At 38.6% G+C, this 24,594-nt stretch overlaps 1 protein-coding gene across 13 annotated transcripts in view; it reads right to left on the bottom strand.

The window, feature by feature from the left end:
- Positions 1-24,594, bottom strand: part of SPATS2L (spermatogenesis associated serine rich 2 like) — a 172,456-nt gene that overhangs the window by 30,290 nt on the left and 117,572 nt on the right. For 8 of the 13 annotated variants that reach the window (XM_055290165.2, XM_063644909.1, XM_055290161.1 and 5 more), the window contains exons 7-8: positions 9,069-9,275; positions 7,612-7,747 (exon numbers count right to left, since the gene is read on the bottom strand). In XM_055290165.2, the coding sequence (XP_055146140.1) occupies positions 7,612-7,747; positions 9,069-9,275 (343 nt within the window). The remainder of the gene's footprint in view (positions 1-7,611; positions 7,748-9,068; positions 9,276-24,594) is intronic. The other 5 variants (XM_063644912.1, XM_063644913.1, XM_063644908.1 and 2 more) reach the window with 1 other exon arrangement.

The following is a 24,594-nucleotide window of genomic DNA, read 5'->3' as shown; positions in this document are numbered from 1 at the left end:
TCTCACAGCCTCAACCTGGGGACTCAAGATCCTCCCACCTCAGCCTCCTGAGTAGCTGGGACTACAGGACTGTACCACCACATCTGGGTACTTTTAAAATTTTTTTGTAGAGATGAGGTCTCCCTATGTTGCTCTAGCTGGCCAAGCTCTGGATTTTTGTCTTCACTACTTGTTTAATCTAAGGAACTGGCAAAATTTAGTAATTGTTTAACACATTCCTAATAATTAAACAGGGAATTGAAAGCTTTTAAAAATTATTACATAACAATGCTAAGTGGCTGAAAAGGCTCCTAAAGGCAACTTTCCTACTGGTAATCCTATCATAAACATGCCTTGTTGAACGGCACAGAGAAAAGCATCATCTTATTACAGTACAACTACACTATACTACCCCAGATACTCTCAGTGTACACTAGGAGTGTTTACTATCAATATTTCAGCCACACTGCTTTAACAATGGAATCTTTACTCATCCCTCATGCTTATATCAACATCTTCCCTGTGACTGAACTCAAAATCCAAATTTGCTTGTTGTCACAGCATCTATTCTGTGACACAGATCTGATTCTAGGACCTGTTTCGCCTAATACATATTTTTCCCATGCTTACCTGTTAAAGTATATATAATGCCACAATTCCAGTGATCTCCTAATTAAAACAGAGTAATGAAATGGCCAATAAGTATTTGTTCAACCACTACGGCACCGTAAGATATGTAAAAGACCTTCTGTTCATTTGGCTTAAAGAGCATAATGGCTGGCACACCTGGGTATGTCACTGGCATCAGAGTAGTTGGATATATGCCAGGTATGCCAGAAACACCAAGTAATATTGCTGCCTGGCTGAAGTCAAAGAAGAAGAATAACCTCCAAGAAGACATTTAATGGAACAATTCCTTACTGTATTTATCTTTACATGTCTCAGATCTTCATCCTAATCCTGGTTCCCACTGCGATATTTGGTTTTATTGCAAAATGAGAAAAAGACTCAGGTAGAAACAGAATGGCTAATGAAACTGACTGCCTATCATTAGCTACAACCTTCGGTTCTTAATTTTTCCATTTTCTTCTAAGGACTGAGTAGAATTCTATAATGAAAAACAGACGATAAAGCAAAGCCTTCAATTTTCTACACTTCAGTATAATTGTTTTTCTGATCTCAAGGAGACAAAAATGTAATTTGACCTTTAAAATGTGTAGTGAGAGGGTTTACGTTTCAGGCACTATGGAAAAAATATTTCCTGCTGCACTGATATGAAATGAGAAGACAAATATAGTATGTTTCTTTGGGTATGTGATTGGAAAGTCCCTCTTTCATATCTCCAGTGGTGGCTTAGGAGGGCAACTGGGGGCAGACAGATGATCAGGGGTGTTTCAAAGGGAAGAGTCTCCATCCTTCGCTCAAGGAGCTCCAGCAGAACCGAGGTGGCAGGACGAATGAGGCACTCTTCCTCTCATTTTCCTCTCACCCAGGCTTTCCCAGCACTACAGACATTTTGGGCCAGGTAATTCTTTGTTATAGGAGAGGTGGGAGAGACGGTCAGCAGCATCCCTAGCCTCTACCTAATAGATGCCAGCTGCACTCTCTCCCTGTGGCTGTGACAACCAAAAATATTTCCAAATCAATGGTCTCCTGGGGGCAAAATCGTCCCATTGAGAACCACTGCTGTGGCCCTGGACATACCACTCCCTTTGCAAGACTCTCAACTAGCAGTTTTCAACCACAGATGCCAAGAGAATTATCTGTTTTTGGTTCTTATTGAGACAGGGTCTCACTCTGTCACCTACGCTGGAGTGCAGTGGCATGAACATGGCTCACAGCAGTCTTGAATTCCTGGGCTTAAGCGATCCTTCCACCTCAGCTTCCTGAGTAGCTGGGACCACAGGCACACACCACTACGCCCAGCTAATCAAAAAATTGTAGAGATGGGGTCTCTCCATGTTGTCTAGGCTGGTCTCGAACTCCTGGGCTCAAGCAATCCTCCTGCCTCGGCCTTCCAAGGTGTTGGGATTGCAGGCGTGAGCCACTGTGCCTGGCCCATTTGTTGTTGTTGTTGTTTTTGAGGGAGTCTCACTGTGTTGCCCAGGCTGGAGTGCAGTGGAGCGATCTGGGCTCACTGCAACCTCCACCTCCCAGGTTCAAGTGGTTCTCCTGCCTCAGCCTTCTGAGTAGCTTGGATTATAGGTGTATGCCACCTTGCTTGGCTAATTTTTTTGTATTTTTAGTGGAGATGGGGTTTCACCATGTTGGCCAGGCTGGTCTTGAACCCCTGACCTCAGGTGATCCACCTGCCTCGGCCTCCCAAAGTGCTGGGATTACAGGCATGAGCCACCATGCCCGGCATGTTGTTTTTAAAAGCCTGGTACAATCAGTGTCTCTGGGGGTGGCACTTAGGCAAGGGAGGACTATAAAGCTCTAAGAGTTTTTATTTACAGTGTACACACATATACTTTGGTATGGAAAGAAGTAGATATTAATATATAGGCATCATCTTTTAATGTTAAGTTGTTCACAAAGAGAACACATAAAAAACCCAAAGGACACAGAAAAGCCAGGGTTTATCATTGTTTGGAAAGCCAGGAATCACATGAAAGCAGCCAAAATTTGGAGAATATGGGCAGGGAAAAAAAAAACAATCAACATGGCAAGAATCAGCTCTGAAAAATCTGCAAATGTGATGATCTTACTTGGACTCAAACTAAAGGGGCTTCAAGGACATATGTTTCAACAATTTAAAATTATCTGGGTATCCAAGGAGAGCAAACTGGGAATATGGGACATACGGTTACATACGTGGTTCTGATGCTCAGCAGTGCCACTGGCAACTTCCCATATGGGAGACCTCAAGATCACATCCTAGGAAAAGTGCACAATATTTAAAGTGTCAATGGTGACATCTGGTTTGTATATGGGGCCACCTGTTGACCACATTGATAATCTGTGTGTGATTTTGCTTGGCTATCAATAGGGCTTCAGTAGCAGATGAGAAGGATTTGAGGGATGAGAAAGATAAAACTTATTTCAAAATAGCTTTTTCTTCTGCCTAAAAGTCCCACTTTTATTTTATTGTTAATTATTTTTTGAGGCAGGGTCTCACTCTGTTGCCCAAGCTGGAGTGCAGTGGCACGATCTTGGCTCAGCACAGCCTTGACTTCCTAGACTCCAGTGATCCTCCCACCTCTCAGCCTCCCGAGTAGCTGGAACTACAGACGAACCATCACACCTAGCTGACTTTTTTTTTCTTTTTGTAGAGACAGGGTCTCGCTGTGTTGCCCAGATTGGTCTCAAACTCCTGCCTCAGCCTCCCAAAGTGCTAGGATTACAGGTGTGTGCCACCTTGCCCTGCTACATTCTCACTTTTAGAGTTAGTCTTTTGGCTGGGGGAGAGAGTCTCAACAGAGCATTTGTCAGTATGCAAATATGTCACTTTGAGAGGGAGGATACATGGTTATCATAGGGATGAGTTTAGTAGTTACATAAGATAATTGAGTTTCCATAGTTTAAAAAAAAGAGAAAAGGGATATGGAGACACCACTATAAACACCTATCTTGATTGAGGTGAGGAGCCCTGGCTTGTAGGGGGCAGCAGGAGGTTCACCCTGTCTGTTGGGAAGGAGGAAACTCTAAGATGCAGGAAAATTGGCAGAGGAAGGGGAAGTGGGCCAGGGCTCAGGGTTCGGGGAGCTGAGACTCCTGACCTACTTTCAAATTCTGCTTGGGCCAGTCTTGGCATTGCTTCGGGAAAAAAGAAACACAAAGTATAGGAACATTTCTGGCCCACTGGTACAGAATACATGCTTTCACAGATTTCCCTTTCCTCTTGGAAAACAAAGCTGCCTAAAAGGACTGCTCCCTCCAGCCCCCGTTCTCTGCAGCCTCTTTATGCCTCCCCACGCCCAGCACACATGCTACCCCATTGGCTCATTACTGTCTTCCATTTTCTTAGAGTGCTTTTAATTAGATGTTAAATTGACAACAGCACCTAACAGAATTTTTACAGCTCTATTTTGGAATACTTTTCCCCCCAGCATATGGCGGAACTATCAAGTATTATTCTCCTTCCTCAATGTTTTTTTGAATTTAATGTTTTATTGCTCATTTTAAGCCTTCACAATCAACTTGGACACACACACACAGATTTGTGATGAGAAGCTAGACTAGTTTGCATATAAAGCAATTAAATCTGGCAGCTATGATTCCAAAGGATGAATATTTTCCAGTTGTGGTAGGAGGCCAATCATACAGAAAAGAAACCAGCTGTTTCATGTTAGTTCCTGATGTGACTTTTCACGCAGATGCTCATGTCGCAAAATTTATTCTCTGTTAAGATGCACTGTGAGAGCACTGTGTCATCTTTATTCCCCTCGCAAATCCCTAATTCTTTCTGGGAAAATGAGAATGCTCTGTTATGGTCATGCAGCCTACGTAACTGTATCCTGCTGAAATGCCAACTTTGATTTTACATTTTAGCTACTTAGTGGTTTTCTTCAATAACTGTACTGAACAAAGTATTCTTCACAGCCCGGTTGGAAGAGAGATCATTTCGTTCATTCTACCTTGATGTGTGCTTGCTTGGTATTGAGGATGTGCAAACAACAGCTTGCTCCCAGCCTCTCAAAATCATCATTCTCATGAATTCCAGCAGTACTTTTCAGGGAATTTAGTCAAGCAGGACTCAGGTCCTTCTGCTGGCACTTTTTGGTAGCAAAGTGAATATTTAGAATTTCTGACCTGAGTTTCTAGTTCTAAACTACACGAAATGCTTGTTGAGTACTTTGTGGTTAGGATAACTGGGTGGCCCAAAGCAAGGAGAGGAGAAGAGGAACTGGAAATGGAAGGTATACATCTATGTCGCTTGTGCACCATATGCGGTGACATCTCTTTCAGAACTGGCACTCTTTCTGGAAATCTCCAGAGGACTTATCCCATGTCCTCCAAGTCTAGATATGCCTCATGATGTAAACCTGAGGCTACAACTGCATTAAACTGGGTATATTCTAATACACCTACAGTTCACTCAAAGTTTTCTCTAATGCTTAGAATGCAGGATTTCACCATCAATAGGAAAATTTCATTAACAAAAATTTCTAAGCTGCCATCTTCAATTTTGTGACTTGATATTTCAAGAGCACTACAATCCCTAAAATTCATTTTCTTCCTCTTAGAAAACAAGAGGGAGGCTTTATTCAAGTACGTCACCATGTTTGCTGGGCTGCAAGCTCATTTGGAACAGAGGCAAGGTTTTTCTGTTTGGCAGGCATGCATAGTTGATTTTAAAGAGTACTTTGGTTTTATTTTTAAGTTAACACTTATGCAATTATTGTGGGATCATTTTTATTAAGGATTAGATCAGAAAATAAGTGCTGCTGTTTACTCATTTTATAGCAATGGCATACCAAAATGGTTGATCTAAATGTCTTCTTTGGTTTGCAGAAAAAGTGCCATTTTGTTAAGTAGGTGGCTTTTAAACAGCAGTACTACTTGGCAGTGCTCATTCAGAAGTGATTCTTTCCATCAGTTTAAAACACAACATGAATTACAAGCAGAGAAAAAAATATACAATTTCCTTGGGTGTTGACTTTCCTGGCCCCACGCTTTCAGCTCTTGAGGAGTAAAACTCTCACAGAATCTGTTATAAATCTCAAGATGTCTCATGACCCATGTGATGTTCATTTTACTAAGAAATAAAATAAAATAAGAAGTACTCAGAGCAGCTGGAGAAGACAGAGGTAATTTGAGGGCATTGCTACACTTTGTCAATTAGTGTATGAGTCACTCAGATGGAAGGTATCACACAGACGGCTCAGAGGAAGAGTTTATTCTAAAAGGCCACACTAAAGAGTAAGACAGAGTGGTCTTCTCTGAACAGCTATCTAATGCCTCTAGACAGGGGTTGACAAACAATGACCCTCATGAGCCAAATCTGGCCCATAGCCTTTTTGATTATCTAGGGCTGCCTTTGAGCAGCAACAGCAGAGCTGGGTAGCTGCATAGAGACCTTAAGGCCATAATGCTTAGGATAGTTACTAGTTGGCCCCATAAAGTTTGCAGACCCTGGCTCTAGAGAACAGCCCTGGAAGCTGGGTGTACTTCTAAGTGTTAATGTAACTTACCTAAAGATAGATTGGAAAGTTATAAAACTATAAAATAATAGTAATAACAATTTTCATTCGTATAGCACCTTTAATTTCTCTAAGTACTCAAACATATTCTTGGGGTTGCTTTGAACAACTGGTTAGGTTATAATACGATCAAACAGAGAAGACTTTCGTTGACATCCAGATGCCATGACTGGGGTTGGGGGGAGGTAGATGAATCCTCCCCTCAGAGGGCCTCTGAGAGGCTGAATGATAACTGAAGGAGAAAGTTTTCTTTCAAGTTCCTAGTGTCTTCTGCACCCTTAGGATCTTATATGATACATAGCAGATGGTTTAAAATTCATGCATTTTAGATTAGTATTAAGCTTAATTATTAGTTTTACACAACTCCATAGTTTCTGCTTTCAATGTCAAAGCAAGGACCTGGAATAGGAAAAGCATGCAGAAGAAGTGATCAAATTCTAGAATCACGGGAGGCCAATGAGATACAGGGAATATGTTACATGAGCTTGGGCATGGTGGATATGTGCCAGCCTTTGGACTTTCGCTATTTCAGATGAGGCCCTCTCTCAGATCATCAGAGGGCTAAGGATTATGTAATCTGGCAGCTGTGAGGGGGTCATCTTTGCTACCATGAAGAGAGATGGTGCGTAAGAAAAAAGCCAAGAATGGACAGAGCTAGGAGACTGTGGGAGACACCAGGAGAGAGGAAGGAGAGAGGGTGAGACAAACCGAGTCGTGATAACATAATGAGGATTTAGAGCCAAATTTGTCTGAAGAAACCTTCTGAAATTCTCATGTATATCAGCCAATAAATTCTCTTTTGTCTTTAACTTCTGTGACTTGATTTCTGCCACTCCAAACTGAAAGAGACCTAACTGATATGCTGAGAACATTTTTCTACTGTTAATAACTAAACCTTTATTAACAGATATATCATTTCAATTGTGGACATGAGCAAATATACAGGGTTCAAACATTTTCCATCAAAATCAGTAGCAAGGAAGGGCAAGGCAGGACCAAAACCATATTGATGCACCATGTTTAAATTCTAGTCTTAAAGATACCCAAGAATGGGATTCTGTCGCTAAGTTTATGTGAGATGTTTCTGAATTTCATTAAGGGAATTCTTCTTATTTTATAATTATAGTGCTGGAAAATATTTTGTTTTCCTAGTAGTATTCATGACATTAGCCTTCCAGGGATTTGTCAAAAATATTATTTTTTGAGGTTTTATTCTTTGTTGAGGTTTTGTTTTACATCATTCATATAGTTTTGGGCCAACTTCAAACTCCAGTGAATTATGTCTATCAGGTTTCTTTTTATTCAAATACTTTATCTTCTTTTTTATTTCCAAGATACATGCTACTGCCTGCAGGGCTTAACAAAATCTGCTGGAGAGTTATTCTGTGATGTTTATGTATTAAATAAACAACGTTTTCCATCTGATACTTTTACCTGTTGGAACAGCTCAAGCATCACAAATTTATAGTTCCTATGTTGAATCACTCACCAGTTGTGTAATTCAGCAAAGGCAGCTTTGATCTTCTTCACGGAACTGTCCACTTCTTCCTTGATCATGACGCGATATCTAGTTAGAGAAACGGTGCAGCGTTGCAAATCCTTCACTGATTTCTCAATATTTGGGCCTAAAATTGATGTCAAAAAATATTATTAACTTGAGCATTTTATCCTTTGTTTGTAAGCTAAACAACAAAACAAAGCAATTAACCCACCAAGAAAAAGAGACTCATCTTTTGTCTAGTAAAAGTTCCATGAGGAGAATGTTTGTAACCCAGTGTGGGTGGTTTGTGTGGCACCTGAGGCTGTTATGATTTCACCAGTGGGGTCTCTGGCTGGGCCATCTGGGGTACGCTTGTCTCCTGCGCTCTTTGGAAGGAGGCTGTCATCATTATGTTCTATCACAAACTGCAGTGCCTTAAAATCTGATAAGTCTAAAGACCATTTGTGCTGCTGGCTCTCTCTGTAAACACCACTTTGCGTGGTTAAAAGCCAGCAGGGCTTTTGGAAGAGGAAAATGATACAGAGACTGGGAGAGGTACAAATGAGCTAGAGAGAGGATAGGGCATCAGTGCCAGGTACGCTGGCATTGGCACCATCATCCGAAGCCAGGCCTGTAATTAGAGCAGCAGCATTGAAAGCAGCTCTATGGGTGCCCATCTCGCCTGATTTCCTGAAACTGTCACCAGGGTCTACAGATAGTGCATCACAAATAGGCAGATTGTACTTATCACAATCAGGCCATGTTTGGTAGAAGAAAGGAATCCCCCTTAAGAAAAGTGAGAAAGTAGATCAAACCAAAGCCAAGGAAATCAGACACAACTGAGGCTGAATGAAAAGAATAGTATTTAATCTTCTGGGCATCAGAAAGGAAATGATTTTCATTTTTAATACCAGTTACGTATCAAGTATATCCAAGCTCAGAAAAATCATAAAAATCCAGTGTGTCAAATATAAAACCCTCTTTCAATGTTACATTTTGTGTAAATTCTAACACAGAAGTGAATTTACATTGGGAAGACCATATCTGAAGAACATATACCAGCCTCCAGACTCATCTTTGTTCAATGCAAGTCAAGCAATTGTGTATAAGGGAAACATGAGTCCCTTTTAGCAGTTACATTTTTAAAAGAGCTCCTGAATGAGCACTTGCTTTATAAGATATTAGGATAGAAGGTATTTGTGGTGCAAGTTTATCCATGCCTACAAGAAGAATGATCTCAGAGGGGCAGAGAAAGGAGATGTAATTCTATTTAAATATTCAAGACCTTTGATTAAATGGGAGGAATCACATCTGCCTTTCCATCTATGTGGGCTACAGAAAAAAAAATGCAATTTCATGTGCATCTCTCTTCACTAAGCAGCATCTTTTGGAAAGTTCTGTCACTCTGGCACTTTTCTGTATGTGCAAAATATGTTGAATCATTTGTGCAAAAGAAATCACTTTACCTCTTTTCTTTGCCAACTCATCTGGCTTTATTTCAAGATGAGCTGTAGGGGTATTGGACTTAACAGGAGATGTTTTTGCCTTAGGCTTGCTTGGGTTACAAGGCTGCTCAGCTGACCACTGTAGGCCATCTGACCTCTCTGTTGTTCCATGTATAGGTTTGGGGTTCCCATCTAAGGATAGTTTCTGTTGCAGTAGTCTGTTGCCTTCTGTAAGAAAACACCAAATAATGACTGTGAAGTGATAAACTAAAAACACTGATGATAAAGTGATGGAGGATGCCAAGATTTTTGTTTTTGTTTACATGTTGGCAATAATGCCTTTCATTGCAAACAGTCAAGTAACTGTTTTAAAAGAATCCCCAGAAGATTAGAGGGTGTACTAGAAGAGCCTTGCATTTTGAGTAGGAAGACCTGGGCATGCTTTGTCTCTACTAATTACTTGCAGAGTGACCCTGGGCATCTCTGAGCCCTAGTTTCCTCATCCATAACTATCCAGGAAGGTTATTAAGAGGCTTATAGAAGATGAGCAGTGCCTTTCCCCCCCTGCTATTCCAGTAAAGGCTTATGAGTCTTTTAAGTACAATTTCATATTAAGGCTATAAAAATGTAGCCCTCCTATCTCCAAGTGCTACATTAATGTCTTGTGATATTTCATTCTGAATTAATGAAGGCAGAAGAGTGATTGGAGATAGAGCAAAAATGAAGTGACAACAGATACTATAATCATTGCATCTAATTTATGGAGGGCTTAAATCAGAAAAGATCATCATAATATCTCAACTATATTTAAAATCTAGGGAGTCAGATTCTCTCTGGAGATTTAATAGATGTGGCAATAAATTAGCAGGATGTTGCTTTCGGCATCTTTTAAAGGTAGGTTCCTATTTAGTTATTGCTGGAATGAATTAAATGGCACATTAGTGGCCTGAAAAGGAAATGCATCACCCTTAACATCTTACTTACTACCAGAGAAAGTTTTGGGTGTGAGAAAAGGGAAGCCAGTGTTCTTCTGAAGGCCAGGTTCTTGTAGAAAGCTTGATGAGTGCAGTTTGGATCTGGGAGAACCAAGTTCTGGTATTCCTTATGTCCTGGGTGACCTTGTGGGAATGTCTTCACTTGTCTGGCTGACTGGCTTGCACTCAAACAGAACACAGTCATCTTTGTAAAGCCCAGCCTTTTAAGATAGTCACCCTTGCCCTGCTTCTCTCTACTCCCATGGTACCTTGCTTTACTTAAAACCATGGTACCATGGTTTTATGTTTTAACACAAGGCTTCCGTATCTGCCCCTCACCCCTGCCTTGCAGAGGCTGCAACCTTCCCAAGGGCAAACACTGAGTCCAATTCTGTTTTGAAGCCCTAGTACTTGTGTCTGGCTCAATGGCTTTCTGTAGAATTATGATTCAATTAAAGTACATTCGAAACAATTTCATAGAAAAAAATAAAAAACAATGAATATCTTACCTGACACAGTCACAGAGACTACACTTGAAAAAATACAAAGGAATATGATCTAGGTCCTAGTCAATTTGATTTTAGACATTAGTCCATTCATGAGCAATATAATTAGACTTCAGTTGAATCCATCATTCATAACTTACGTATCAAGAAAGCGTAACATACTTTTTATAAGCTGAATGAATACCCTTAAAAATTTACTCACAGTACACAAAATGTTCAGCAAAGGTAGTAAACAAAGTACATAAGTACTGAAAACAGCATTTCCTCCAGTAATAAAACAGATTCAAATGGTAGTATGCAATTTTATCCTTAGTGATATTAAGGTAGAACTTCACTATAAGGCACTGGCTGTCAAACTTCAGTGTGAAATGAGTTTCCCTTGGTACTTATTACACATGCAAGTTCCCGAACACTATTTCTAGAGATTCCAATTCAGCTGTGGGCCCAGGCTTCTCCTCCCCAGGTGAATTCTGTTGGAGTGGAGATGGGTGGTACCAGCCACCCTGAGAAACCCTACTGTAAAAGATTAAAAAACTAATTTTATGTTGAGTCTATAAACATGTGTTAAAACAATGACACGTCCAAACTGGTTCCAAGTCACTACCTCTCTAAATCCCAGTTGAGAGGCAGTCCGGACGAGATACTATAAATTGAGAATTCTGGGTTAGGCTGTTTTTGCATTGCTGTAAGGGAATACTTGAGCCTGGGTAATTTTTAAAGAAAAGAGGTTTATTTGGTTCATGGTTCTGTACGCTGTACAAGAAGCATGATGCCAACATCTGCTCAGCTTCTGGTGAGGGCCTCAGGAAGCTTACAATCATGGCAGAAGATGACTGCGAGCCAGCATACCACATGGTGAGAATGGGAGCAAGAGAGTGAGGGGAGAGGTGCCACATACTTTTAAACAAGCAGATCTCACATGAAGTAACTGAGTAAGAACTCGCTTATCACCAAGGGGATGGTGTTAAACCATTCATGAGGGATCTGCCCCCATGATCCAATCACCTCCCACTGGGCCTTACCTCTGACATTGGGAATCACATTTCAACATGAGATCTGGAGAGGACAAACATTCAAACCATATCGAATTTAAAACACAGATCTTTGTGTATAGTGTCGTAAAGAGATCATATTCCTGAAAATAAGGGGATTTATACTATAACAATGGAAACAATGACCTTAGAGCAAAGGGAAAAAATTATTGTAATGAAATGCAAAAGAATTTTAAATGGAAGCCAAGCATGCAATGAGCATGGGCTCATTAACCTAGAGCTGAAAACATTTTGTTTGTGTATCAGAGAACTGATATGTGGTCTACTGGTTCGTTTCAACATTCCCCATCAAATATCAATTGAGAAATGTGAGTAGAGATATTTTTTTAGGTCCTCAAAAGCTGTCTCATTACTAGTGAAATCACTGAACATTAAAATCTTCAAGACCACTTGTACATATTTGCATATATGCATGTATGTATGACATGTATGTATGTCTTGTTCATCATTAATGTATGTGTTTGATATCTTGCAGATACATAATAAATACTGAATGAATGTAACAGCGTTACTTTAGTACAGATCTGTCTTCAAATATAGTAAAACTCTGGGACTCTTGCAGATGAAAACTGGTGGAGGGTTATAGAGCTATAATAGAAAGTCACTATATCCAGTAACTTTCCTCTAACATTATAGTCCAGAAATACCATCAGCTCTCCATTTATCTGGAGTCCAGCTGTAAACTTCAACAGGTTGTAGCTCAATGGGGGCTGATTCACACATAAGCCTCCAGTGTCCAGTAAGGTAGCCACTGGCCACATGTGGCTGTTGAACACTGGAAATGTGGCTTGTCCAAATTGAGATGTGCTGTAAGTGTAATATATATGCTGAAATGTGAAGATTCAGTACAAAATAAAAAATTTAAAATATTTCTTTAATAATTTAAAAAAGATTGACTACATGTTGAAATGATATTTTTGATACATTAGGTTAAATAAATTACCCAATTTAATTCACCTGTTTACACTTTTTAAATGTAGCTACCAGAAAATATAAAATTATATACATAGTATGTGTTAAATTTCTATTGGATAACACTAATAGGATACACAAGGAGTGTGAGAGTTTTGATCTTCAGTGTGTAATCACTACTAATTTATATTCTAGAAAAGGATATTTGTTTTAGTGAAGCCTTAAAATATCCTCTACATGAGAAAAGTGGTGACAGGGTGATGTATGTCTTGTTCATCATTACTGTATGTGCTTGGTATCTCGTAGATACATAATAAATACTGAATGAATGAATCAGTGTTACTTCAGTGCTATGCATGCCTACAGCCCTTCCAATTGTAGGGAGCCTCATTTGATATGAGTCTCTGGCTGTGTCTTTATCTAATATTCATCAAATACTTGAACCACAGTAGCTGTATCTTGGAAAGAAAAGTTATCTCTGAAAACACCCCATCTGCCTAGATTTCAATAAAAATTGTATACATTTTAATCCTTGTCCATGTATCTAAAAATGGCTCCTAGAAGTTTGTGTCTTTGAATTTAACTATTACTTGAGCATTCCTTTTATTAAAAACACTTACCAAATCCCAAATTTGCATATATACACAAATGGTATATAATGTCCTCAGCATCACGCTGGTTTCTGATTCAAGGATTCAACAGACACATATGGAGAGTGCACACTGTATCAGCTCTGGTTTATTAATAGGCAATAAATGAGAAATAGACTGACCTTAATAACCAGTATGTAAAATGTGAAAAAAATAATGTAAGAGGATACCAGAGTAAATCTGAATGGACCTTTCCCATTGAATTGTCTTGATACCTCTGTTAAACATTAATTGACTATATGCGTGACTATTTCTGGACTGTATTCTATTCCACCGATCTAGTTTTGCCAGTTCTCACACCATCATCACACTGTCCTAGTTACTGTAACTGCTTTACTCTTCTTTTTCAAGATTGTTTTGACTATCTTAGGTCCTTTGCATTTTAATATAAATTTAAGAATCAATTTGCCTATTTCAACAAAAAATATGATGAGATTTTCATTGGACTTGTGTTGAATCTATAAAGCAATTTGGGGATAAGCGGTATCTTAACAATACTGAGTCTTTTGACCCTCGACATGAAATACTATGCCATTTATTTAGATTCTAATTTGCTTTAGCATCATTTTATAGTTCTTAGAGTCTTGTGCATCTACAGTCAAATTTATTCCTAGGTATTTTAGAATTTTTATGTTATTATTTATAGCATTTTTAAAAATTTCAATTCCAAAATGTTGGTTGCTAGAGTTCAGGAATACAAATGCTTTTTAATATATTGAACTTATATCTAGCGACCTGGCTAATTTTCTTATTAGTTCTGGCAGGTTTATTTATTTTTTTTGGTAGATTTCTTAAGATTTTCTTTCTACAAACACAATGATGACAGTGGTAATGAAGTCTAACTTCTTCTTTTCCAATCGTTCCTTACCTTATTTCCTTGTCTTATTAATCCTAGCTACAAAACAGAATGAGCATCCCTGCATTGTTCTGGGTCTTAGGGAAATTGCATTCAGTATTTTATCAAGTATTACACAGCTGTAGAGTTTCCATACATTTATTAGACTCTAGAAGTTCTCTTGTATTCCTTCTTTGCTGACAGTTTTTGTCAAGTGAATTTTTTATTTTATACACTGAGATGATCATATTATTGTTCTCCTTTATTTTATTAATAATATTATGTTGATTTTTTTAATGTTAAACTGATGTTGAGTTCCTGAAATTATTAACCACACCCACTTGGTCATGGAGTATTATCCTTTTATATATTGTTTACTTCACTTGTTAATGTTTTGTTGAGGATTTTTGCTTCTTTATTCATTAACAATATTGTTCTGTAATTTTCTTTTCTTGTGATGACTTTGTCAGGTTTTGATATGAGTTATGCTGGCCTCATAAAATGAGTTGGGAAGTATTCCTTCTATTTTCTGAAACTGTTTAAGATTGCAATTATATTTATTCCTCAAATGTTCATGGGAATTCACTAAGGAAGTCATCTGGACCTGGAAATTTTAATTATGAATTTCCTTGATAAGCATAGTGTTATTCAGATTTTCTATTTCTTCTTGTGTGTTTTGGTAAGTTGTGTTTTTTAAGAATTTGTCCATTCCACTTAAGTTGTTGGATTTATTGGCAGAAAGTTGTTTATAACATCCTGTTGTTAGCTTTTAAATAAATGAAGTCAGGGTTAATTTTATTCCTGATGTTGGAAATTGGTTTATTATATTTTCATTATGATTCAGTTCAAAATTTTTCTCATATCTCTTGTGAAATTTTGTTTTTGGCTAATGGATTGTTTGGAAGATTGATTAATTTTTAAATGTTCAGAGATTTTCTAGTTATCTTATTGCTATTGTTAATTCAATTCTACTGTGTTCAGACACCATACTCTTAAGATGGTGTTTTAAAATTTGAAATTTATTTTATGGTCCAGCAACTGGCTTATTTTAATGTAAATGCCATGTTCTCCTGAAATTGTTGGGTATGTTGTCCTATAAATATCAATTGGCTCAAGTTGGTTGATAGTATTGTTCAAATTGTCTATGTTCTTACTGATTTTTAATCTATATGTTCTAACAGTTACTAATAACATGATATTAAGATCTACAACTGCTGTGGATTTGGATTTGTCACTTTCTTTAGTTCTATATATTGCTGCTTCATGGATCTGGAATCATTAGATGCACATACATTTAGAGGTGTTATATCTTTTTGATCAATCAAACAACATACTACTATGAAATGACCCTTGGATATGAGGCTTGTTGTTTTTCATCAAATTTGGATAAACTGTGTCCATTATTTCTTCATAGCTTCCTCCTTCTCCCTGCCAAATTTCCTCTTTGCTCTCCTTCTGAGACTCCAATTACACCTATGTGAGACTGCCTGATACTGTGCCTTAAGTCACTGAGGCTCTGGCTTTGTTTTATTCTTTTACTTTTTTTTCTCTCTGTTCAGTTTGTATAGTTTCTTTTGATTTGTCTTTAAGTTCACTCATCCTTTCTTCTTCATCATCTGAACTGTTGCTAAGCACACCTGATGACTTAAATTTTTTTCTTCATCCATTATATCCATCTTTTTTTTTCCATAAAATTCTTAACATATTTTTAATTAGCAATCCTTGTCTGCTAATTCCAACTTCTGTGTTGTCAATGGGTCTGTTTCTAATGACTAATCTTTCTCTTCATTATAGGTCACATTTTCCTGCTCCTTCCCATGTCTAGTAACTTTTTAAAATTGGACACTGACCATTTTGGATGATGCATTGAGAAACTCTAGATCTTCTTCTTTTCCTTTAAAGCGTTTTGACTTTTGTTCTAATAGGCGACTAATGTACTTGCAGATCACTGCCCACTCTCTTCCTCCCTTTTTGCCTTGAGGATAAATGTTAGGCAGCTAAAAGAACAAGTTGGGGGATGGAAGAGATGGTAAGGGGATAGTGGACTGTTCCTTAAAATACCTTTATTTAATTCCTCTGCTTTATACTCCTCTTCTTGAGCTTGTCTTCCATCCGATGTGCTGACTCTGAACCCAGGGCTCCCCCAGTTTCTGCAGGGCAATCATCTTCCTTCCCACCAAAGCTCCTCCCTCTGTATTCTATGCTGCAGCATCTGATTCATCAATAAAGCCCCTTCCATCTACTTCCCTTCTTGTAGAAACTGATACCCTTTTCTCATTTTTTTCAGTATTGTGGATTTCTACATTTAAAAATTTCTTTACTATAATTTAAGGGAATTTGTTATTAAGTCAATACAAATTCATGCCTTTCTTTCTCTTGAAAAGTTCTTGATATGCTTTGTCAAATTATTTTTCAGTCAAGTTGTACCGTTTACACTCAGCTGCAGTGCCTGCAATTGTTCTCACATTTAACTCTTGCCAACAGTGAAAACTATCAACTGGTTACTAAATCTTAGTATCAACTTATATACTTTACTTGTCCTTAATTTATTTTATACAATAAATGAATTGTGCTCGTTGTTTTTGTTAGCAGTGCCAAAGAAAACAAACCCTCCTCTTGGAGGAAATATATAAACTTGGATTCAAAAGTTTTCATTATGTATGTACAGCCATGTATGTATTCAAATTTGAAAGTTTCTGAAAAAGATTGTTTTCTCTTTAGTTTTTACTTTTTAGTGAAAGCTTGATATACTTACAAGTAGACTGAAGACAGAATTCAAATCTAACTTTAAGAATTCAAATCTAACTGTAAGGAATGTATTAAACATAGAATAGTTCTAAAATAATTATTTTAACCCTTTGAGTTAAGATGGCTTCATTGTCTCCTATACACAGGTAATAGCAGCAAAGCACATCATCTGATCTTGAGTAAGTATTGTAAAGTAGTTGTACTTGGAAGAAATTGATAAAGAAACAAAGCATAACTTTGTTGTTGTAAAATTATGTCGAAAATTGCTAATGTCTATGTTACTTAAAGCATGTTACCATTCTTCAAAAAGTACTTATGTGAATGTGATGATGTTTTATGATACTTGATACCTGATAATACAATTGGTAGTTCTTTGGTAATTGATCTTTGTGTTCTTAAATATTTACAAAAGAAGAAATATAAATGGAAAAGAAACTTCTTAAAAAGTTCCATCCCTCTACCAATCAGTTTTAAAAGTAAAAACAATGAGATTAGCACAACCTTTCTGGACAGTAACATATTAATAACTTAAAAACTATTCACACCCTTTGAACCCAGAAATTCTGCTTCTAAGAATATATGCTAAGGAAATAATCATGGTTGTTCACACAAATCTATATACAAGAGATGTTCATTATAATATTGTTTATAAAACCAAACAATGGAGGCCAGGTGCGATGGCTCATGCCTGTAATCCCAGCACTTTGGGAAGCCAAGGCAGGCGGATCACCTGAGGTCAGGAGTTCGAGACCAGCCTGGCCAAAATGGCGAAACTCCATCTCTACTAAAAATATAAAAATTGGCTGGAAGTGGTGGCAGGCGCCTGTAATCCCAGCTACTTGGGAAGCTGAGGCACGAGAATCACTTGAACCTGGGAGGCAGAGGTTGCAGTGAGCCAAGATCATGTCACTGCACTCCAGCCTGGGTGACAGAGCAGGACTCTGTCTCAAAGAAAAAAAAAAAAAAAAAGGAAACAATTCACAAAGACAACAGTTTGGGAACAATTAAAAGAAGTATGGCACATTCATAAAAATACAATGCAGATATTTAAATCACGTTTTTAAAGAACATTTAATGATATGAAGTAATGTTCATAATCTCATGTTAAGTAAAAAACAGAATACAAAGGTTCACAGGCCATTTAATATCATTTAAAAAAAATCTACATATCTGTGCATTTAAAAAATTCTGAAATAAAATTTAACAGTGGTTGTTTCTGGGAGGTAGGATTGTTTCCTTTTTTTCCCTGAAACCTTACTGAATTTTCAAATGTCCTCAATTAGTGTAAAGTCTTTTTAAACCCAGAAACACAAAATCCATGATTATCTTTAAAAAGCAACATAGCAACTTACAAAAATTTAATTATCTTTAAAAAGCAACATAGCAACTTACAAAAATTTAATTAACCTACACTTCTCCATGTATTTTATCATTAATAATTCAATAGAGATCATGAGAAAGGATTGTGTGAGTGCCCATCTTTGTTCCAGGCCCCAGAAATACAATGGTAATGAAAGATAGATGTGGTCTCTGTCTTCACAGAACTTGCACTTTAATAGGAAGGTGTGTAAATCAAACCACCATACAAACAAATGAAAGAGTGCAACTGTGGTGTTAAGAAAGAAAAGCATATAGTGTTCTGAAATCTGTAAGTGGCATATTTGACCTGGGGATATCAAGAAAGAATTCCCCAAGGGAGTAACACCTAAGCTGAGATCTGAATGATCTCATCTGAAATCACATGAAATAACTAGTTGAAAAGAGTGGGAAATTGTACTCCAAGCAGTGATTACATTTGTAGGGGAGAGAGCGTTGTGTGCCAGTTATCAAGTTATAGTGTCTCTTGGCTCCAGATCTACTCTTCTTGCCCTACTTTGTGATACTGGAGCTGGACCCTGTAAGCAATTCTCTTTTGCCAGCTAGTAGAATGTTAACTTTTGATGTCAGCAGATGGCAATAAAGTGACCCTGCAAGGCCATAAGAACAGGAGTATATCTCTCTTTGGGGTTCTGGATCTCTATTATTATTAATTATTATTATTCACAGGAACCCAGCAGCCATGCAGAGGAACTCCAACCTACATCCTCATGCCATGTTCCTTTCCCCATCTCCCACCACTGTCAGTGGCTTTGAGCAGCTCCAATCCATCTACACCCTCTGGCAATGGCAGCCTCTTAACAGAAGAGCTCAGTCCATGCCCTTTGACAAGTTTCTTCACCACCACAAGGCTGCACGTTCTTCTGGTAGCCACACACTTTCTTTGATCAGGTCAGAATCTCAGTCTTGGCTTGGGGGCCTCCCCTAGTCCTTAGTTCCTTTATTGTCTCATTTTCTTCAGTATAGATACAGTAACTGCTCTCATGCTAAATGTGGACACCTTATGGTCCTCATTTACCCCTTCTAGTAGTTAGTAACCTCCTACTGTTTTAATTAACAATGCTTTACATTACATTTCTCCTATTCAAATAACCAGTATGGTTCCTATCTCCTGACTTGATCTTGACTGATACACATGGCCAGTATGAGGGCCCAAACAGAGACCAGCATAGCTAAAGTAGAGGGCAAGAAGGAATGTGCCATGCAAGGAGGGTGGAGTGGGACACAGGGGCCAGACTATGCTGGGCTTGCAGGACAGGGTAAGTCTTCTTGTCTTTGTCGTAAGAGGTCAGATTTGTGTTTTGAAAAGATTACAGGATAGAGAATGATTTACAAAGGAACAAGGGTAAGTGCTAGGAGATTAATGAGCGGACTATTGCTGCAGTGCAGGCAAGTGAGGATGGTAGTTTTGGTGGGAAGGCAGGGGAAGAGACTGAGCAATGGATGAATTCTAGAAATACATGGAAATGAAAACCAACAGGAAATGGGGATAGATTGGAAATGGGGAGTGACAAAGAGGGAGATGTCATGACTGATGACTACATTTCTGGTTTGCACAATTGGATAGGTGGTGCACTCGGGTCAGGAACACTAAAAGAGAGCCACGACTGGGAAGGGAGATGATGAGTTTGTTTTGAGCATGTTGTTGAAGTGCTTTGAAATATCAAAGTGAAAAAGTCAAAGACGAGTCTGGAGTTCAGAGTGTAGCCAGAACTAGGAAGATGAGTTTGTGAGTCATCTTACATAATTAAAGCTAAAGTATGGCTGAAATAATCTAAGGAGAGTGTGTAGCTTTATATGATGAAGGACCTGAGATCAAACAAGCCGTGGGGAGCTTCAGCAATTTAACAGCCAGGTAAAGAAGAATGACCTCCAAAAGGAACAGAGAGGAAGCAGTAAAGACAAAGGGACACAATTAGGAGAGTGTCATGTCATAGAAACCACAGGGAAAGGACAGAGTTGTTAAGGATAGGGTGGTCAACAACACTGAATACTGCTAAAAGGAAAAAATAAAGATTAAAAAACGATGGCTAGATTCAATAACATGGAGGCCATTGCTAAACTTACCTATAACAGCTTACCTAGGGCAGTTTATTTGGAGAGATGGGGCTGAAAGCCGTAACAATGAGGTGATGTGTGAGAAGGAAGTGAAGAGTGGAGACAGGGAGTAAAGGTAACTCTCTGAAGATGTTACAGAATAATGGTCTAGTGATGAAGCCTCAAGAAAACTCCTTTTTTTTTTTTTTTTTTGAGACACAGTCTCGCTCTGTCACCCAGGCTGGAGTGCAATGGTGTGATCATGGCTCACTGCAGCCTCAACCCCTAGCTCAAGTGATCCTCCCACCTTAGCCTCCCAAGCAGCTGGGACTACAGGCATTTGCTACCATGCTCAGCTAATTTTTGTATTTTTTGTAGAGATGGGGTTTGCCATGTTGCCCAAGCTAAGAAAACCATTCCCTCATAATTATTATATACTTTGATTTGTAAGTTTCATCATTCTTCTATCTTTACATGCATGACAGGGTAATTAACAAAAGTTTGGGGAAACAATAACTTTGGAACAGAGACCAAAATAGACAGGTTTATGCAGCAGACACAATGTCAGTTCTGCCTTCTCATAATGCCTTTATCAAATATAGATAGACTTTATTATTTCATTCAAATCCTAAGAAGCTTAATCAGCTCAGAGGGCATAAAGGTGGTAACTTTCTGACTGGAATAACATCTTTAGTTTTATTTACATTCACTGTCTTTACAAGATCTCATATGTCATTAATACCTTAACAGGTTTAATATATAAGTATATTACTATATATAATAATATATGTATATTATATATGTATATGTATGTAATATATATGTATAACTTGATTTTTTCCACTGTCTTATTTCTCTGCAAAACAGGTTTAATTCTTATTGCATTAAAAAAAACTTTTTTAATTTTTAATTTTTGTGGGTACATAGTAGGTTTATATATTTATGGGGTGCTTGAGATATTTTGATATAGGTATACAATGCGTAATAATCACATCAGAGGAAACAGTTTCCATCTTATTGCATTTTAATAGAAACAGTTAAATCTTTGTTCAAAAATCTTTAAAAAAATTTTTGAAAGCCTTTTGATCTTTGTAAGTGGTACATTCCATTTAATTAAGTCCATTTGTAACTGAAATCACCATAACAAGGAGTGGGTGGGAAGTTATAAAGGTATCAGCTATTCAGAGATGAGTAGTTTTGTTTTTGCTGTACACTTGCAGCAAAAATACTTTTGAATGAGAAAGAGAAGCAAGCCCAGGTGACCGAAAAATACCTGAGGGGTTTTATGTTTCCTGTGCCCTCCTGTCACTACATCCTGTGTCTGTCTCTTTCTGCTTTATCATACATAAAGAAAGGAAGCAGAGCTCTAAGTCACTGCAAATGCAATCTAAGATACCAAGTTACTTGAAGCTGAGGTTGAGACTAACACAACTGTAAATGGGAATTAATACCAAGTATTTAAATGCTAAAACAATAATTAAAGATGAGTGAGAATAGTAATTATGTGCTTTAAAATATAAACTTTATTTTTATTTTTTGAGGCAGGGTCTTGCTTCATTGCGCAGGCTGGGGTACAGTGGTGTGATCATGGCTTACTGCAGCCTTGACCTCCTGGGCTCAAGTGATCCTCTCACCGCAGCCCCACAAGTAGCTGGGAGTATAGGCATGGGCCACCACACCCTGCTAATTTTTAAGTTTTTTTTACAGCCAACTCTCACAATGTTGCCCAGCCTGGTCTTGAACTCCTGGGCTCAAGTGATCCTCCTGCCTTGGCCTCCCAAAGTGCTGGGATTACAGGCATGAGCCACTGTGCCTGACCAAAATATAAACTTCAAAAATGCATGTTCATATGATAGTACTTAACATCAGTTATATATATGTTAACAGAGTATTAGATCTTTAATAACAAAAAATAGTAAAGGCCGAGGTGGGCAGATCATGAGGTCAGGAGATTGAGACCATCCTGGTTAACACAGTGAAACCCCATCTCTACTAAAAATACAAAAAATTAGCTGGGTATGGTGGCATGTGCCTGTAGTCCCAGCTACTTGGGAGGCTGAGGCAGGAGAATCGCTTGAACCCGGGAGACGGAGGTTGCAGTGAGCTGAGAGTGTGCCACTGCACTCCAGCCTGGGTAACAGAGTGAGACTCCATCTCAAAAAAAAAAAAAAAAAAAGTAAAAACCTATGGTTATAATTCTACAAGGGCTTCAGCTAAGATACTTAATAAAAGTTTAGATAAAACACTGGCTGTTCAGACTACTGTAAGTTGGCATGAGAGAGCCTGAATTGAAGCACTGGGATCTTAGCTTCAATGTCTCCAGACACTTACATCACAGCGGGACCTTCTATGGAATCGCTGCACACACGCACTCCTCAGCTGCCGTTCTACATGCTGCCTTTATAACATTTATTACAATCTAGAATTATGTTGGTAACTCAGTTGAATCGTGGTTTATTATCTACCTCTTCTCCCCATCCCCCCACCCCAAAGAAAGTAAACTCCCCAAGAGCAAAACCTTTGTTGTCTTGTCCGCTTCCTGTAGAAGAATTCCTGACACATGTTGGGATGCTTAAAAATATTTACTTAATGGATAAATGAATGATAAGAGAGTTTACCCTGTTCCAGATGCTGAGCTAATCACTTTATATATCTCATTTACTGCTCTCCACAATATTGTAAAGTGGAGGAATGTTCTTTATTTTGCAGATGAGGAAAGTGAGATGCAGAGTGGTTAACCTGTCCAGGGTCACGCACCTCATAAGTGATGAAGCCAAGATTTGAAACCAAACATGTCTAATGCTAAAGCCCTGGTTCTTAGCTGTGATATTGTATTGCTTCCATTTGAGAGCTGGCACTGCTGAAATCCTAGATATACACATTTGACTTTTACTATTAAAGTTCTAAGCTGGCTGCTTTCTTTTTGTTGATCTTTGCTAATCCTCTGTCCAATATAGGGCTTAGAGAAGCAGGGGAGGTAATCTTGAGGCTAGGACCAACAGCAACATAAAAAAATCTGCTTGAACAACCTGTGGGGAACTGCCTACCACATCAATACTGTGAAATGGTGGTGAGGTGTTTTTGTTGTTGTTTGTTACAGGAAGCACAAATGAGGGGGGAGCAACTAACATTCCAAAGGCACAGGACCTCACATTTGGTTCAGTTCACTTGAGGATGAGAAAGCAGCTCTGTGCAGGTGCTGCGCCCAAGCACAGAATCTGCATTGCAAAGGTAAAAACGACAGGGCTGTTCCTGCTTTGTGGTACAGGGCAGGCTGTACAGTCCGGCTCATGAAGGTCAGCAAACATGGCATGGAGCCTTCTGTTCCAAGGAACAGGGACTGAAGACTTGGTTTCCCAGGATGCTTTACACGAGGAGGCAACATAAAGGACGGCTGCTGGGTCAGCAAGAGGAGCTCAAGAGAGGGAAAGCTCTGCCCCAGAGTTTATCTCTGGGAAGCCGCTGATGGCCCACAGTCCTGCTCCTTTCCTATTCAATGGGAATTGTGTCCAGTGGGGTAAAGATGAGAGGAATCTGAATTCCTATTCTGGCCTAAGCGGAGACAAGTAAATGCTATACATTTTAGCTTATGAGCCTCAGGAAACATAGGGCAGGAGGAACATTTGGGAAAATTAGACCCTAAGGTCACAATGTGCTTTAGACATTTGGATAGGGTCTTAGAAAAAAGTCTTATCCTTGGCACTACTTTCAGTAAAATAATTTTGTTTGTTTGTTTTTGTTTTTGAGGTAGGGATTTGCCCTGTACCCCAGGCTAGAGTGCAGTGGCGCAATCATAGCTCACTGCAGCCTCAAACTCCTGAGCTCAAAGGATTTTCCCACCTCACCCTCCCAAGCAGCTGGGACTACAGGTATGAGCCACCGTACCAAGCTAATTTTTCTTTTTTTTCTTTAAAGAGATAAGAGCTCGCTATGTTGCCCAGGCTGGTCTCAAACTCCTGGCCTCAAGTAATCTTCCCACCTCAGCCTCTGAAAGTGCTGGGATTACAGGTGTGAGCCACTGCGCCCGCTCGGCAAAAATAAATCTTGATCTACTCTTTGCCTGATTTTGTATTTGAGCCCAGGATGATTTTGATCGGATTATATAAAAGATCCAATTTGAGCTGTTATTAAAAATTCTGAGATACAGAAAAAAACTACTCTCAGGCTTAAAACATACTCCTAAACTTCTAAACTATCTGCTGACACACAGCATTGTCCCACTTGACAGTGCTATATTTACAGCCTGAAATGATGATGCTTTTGGTGGTGATTTTTCATGTAGGAAGTCACACTAACACCCCTGAGCCACCTGCATATATCTTAAAGCTAACTTTTCCCCCACCAAAAAACGACTCTGTTTAAGACTTTTAAAAAGAGAGATCCTGAATGTCAAGGTGTTATAAAAAGATAAAACAACGCATCCCACATGTTCACGGCCTCCTGCCCAGTGGGGCAT

This window comes from Symphalangus syndactylus, chromosome 8 (assembly GCF_028878055.3).
Source record: "Symphalangus syndactylus isolate Jambi chromosome 8, NHGRI_mSymSyn1-v2.1_pri, whole genome shotgun sequence".
NCBI classification, from domain to species: domain Eukaryota; kingdom Metazoa; phylum Chordata; class Mammalia; order Primates; family Hylobatidae; genus Symphalangus; species Symphalangus syndactylus.
Note: the sequence above shows the minus strand (reverse complement) of the source record. Positions and strands in the feature narration are given on the sequence as shown.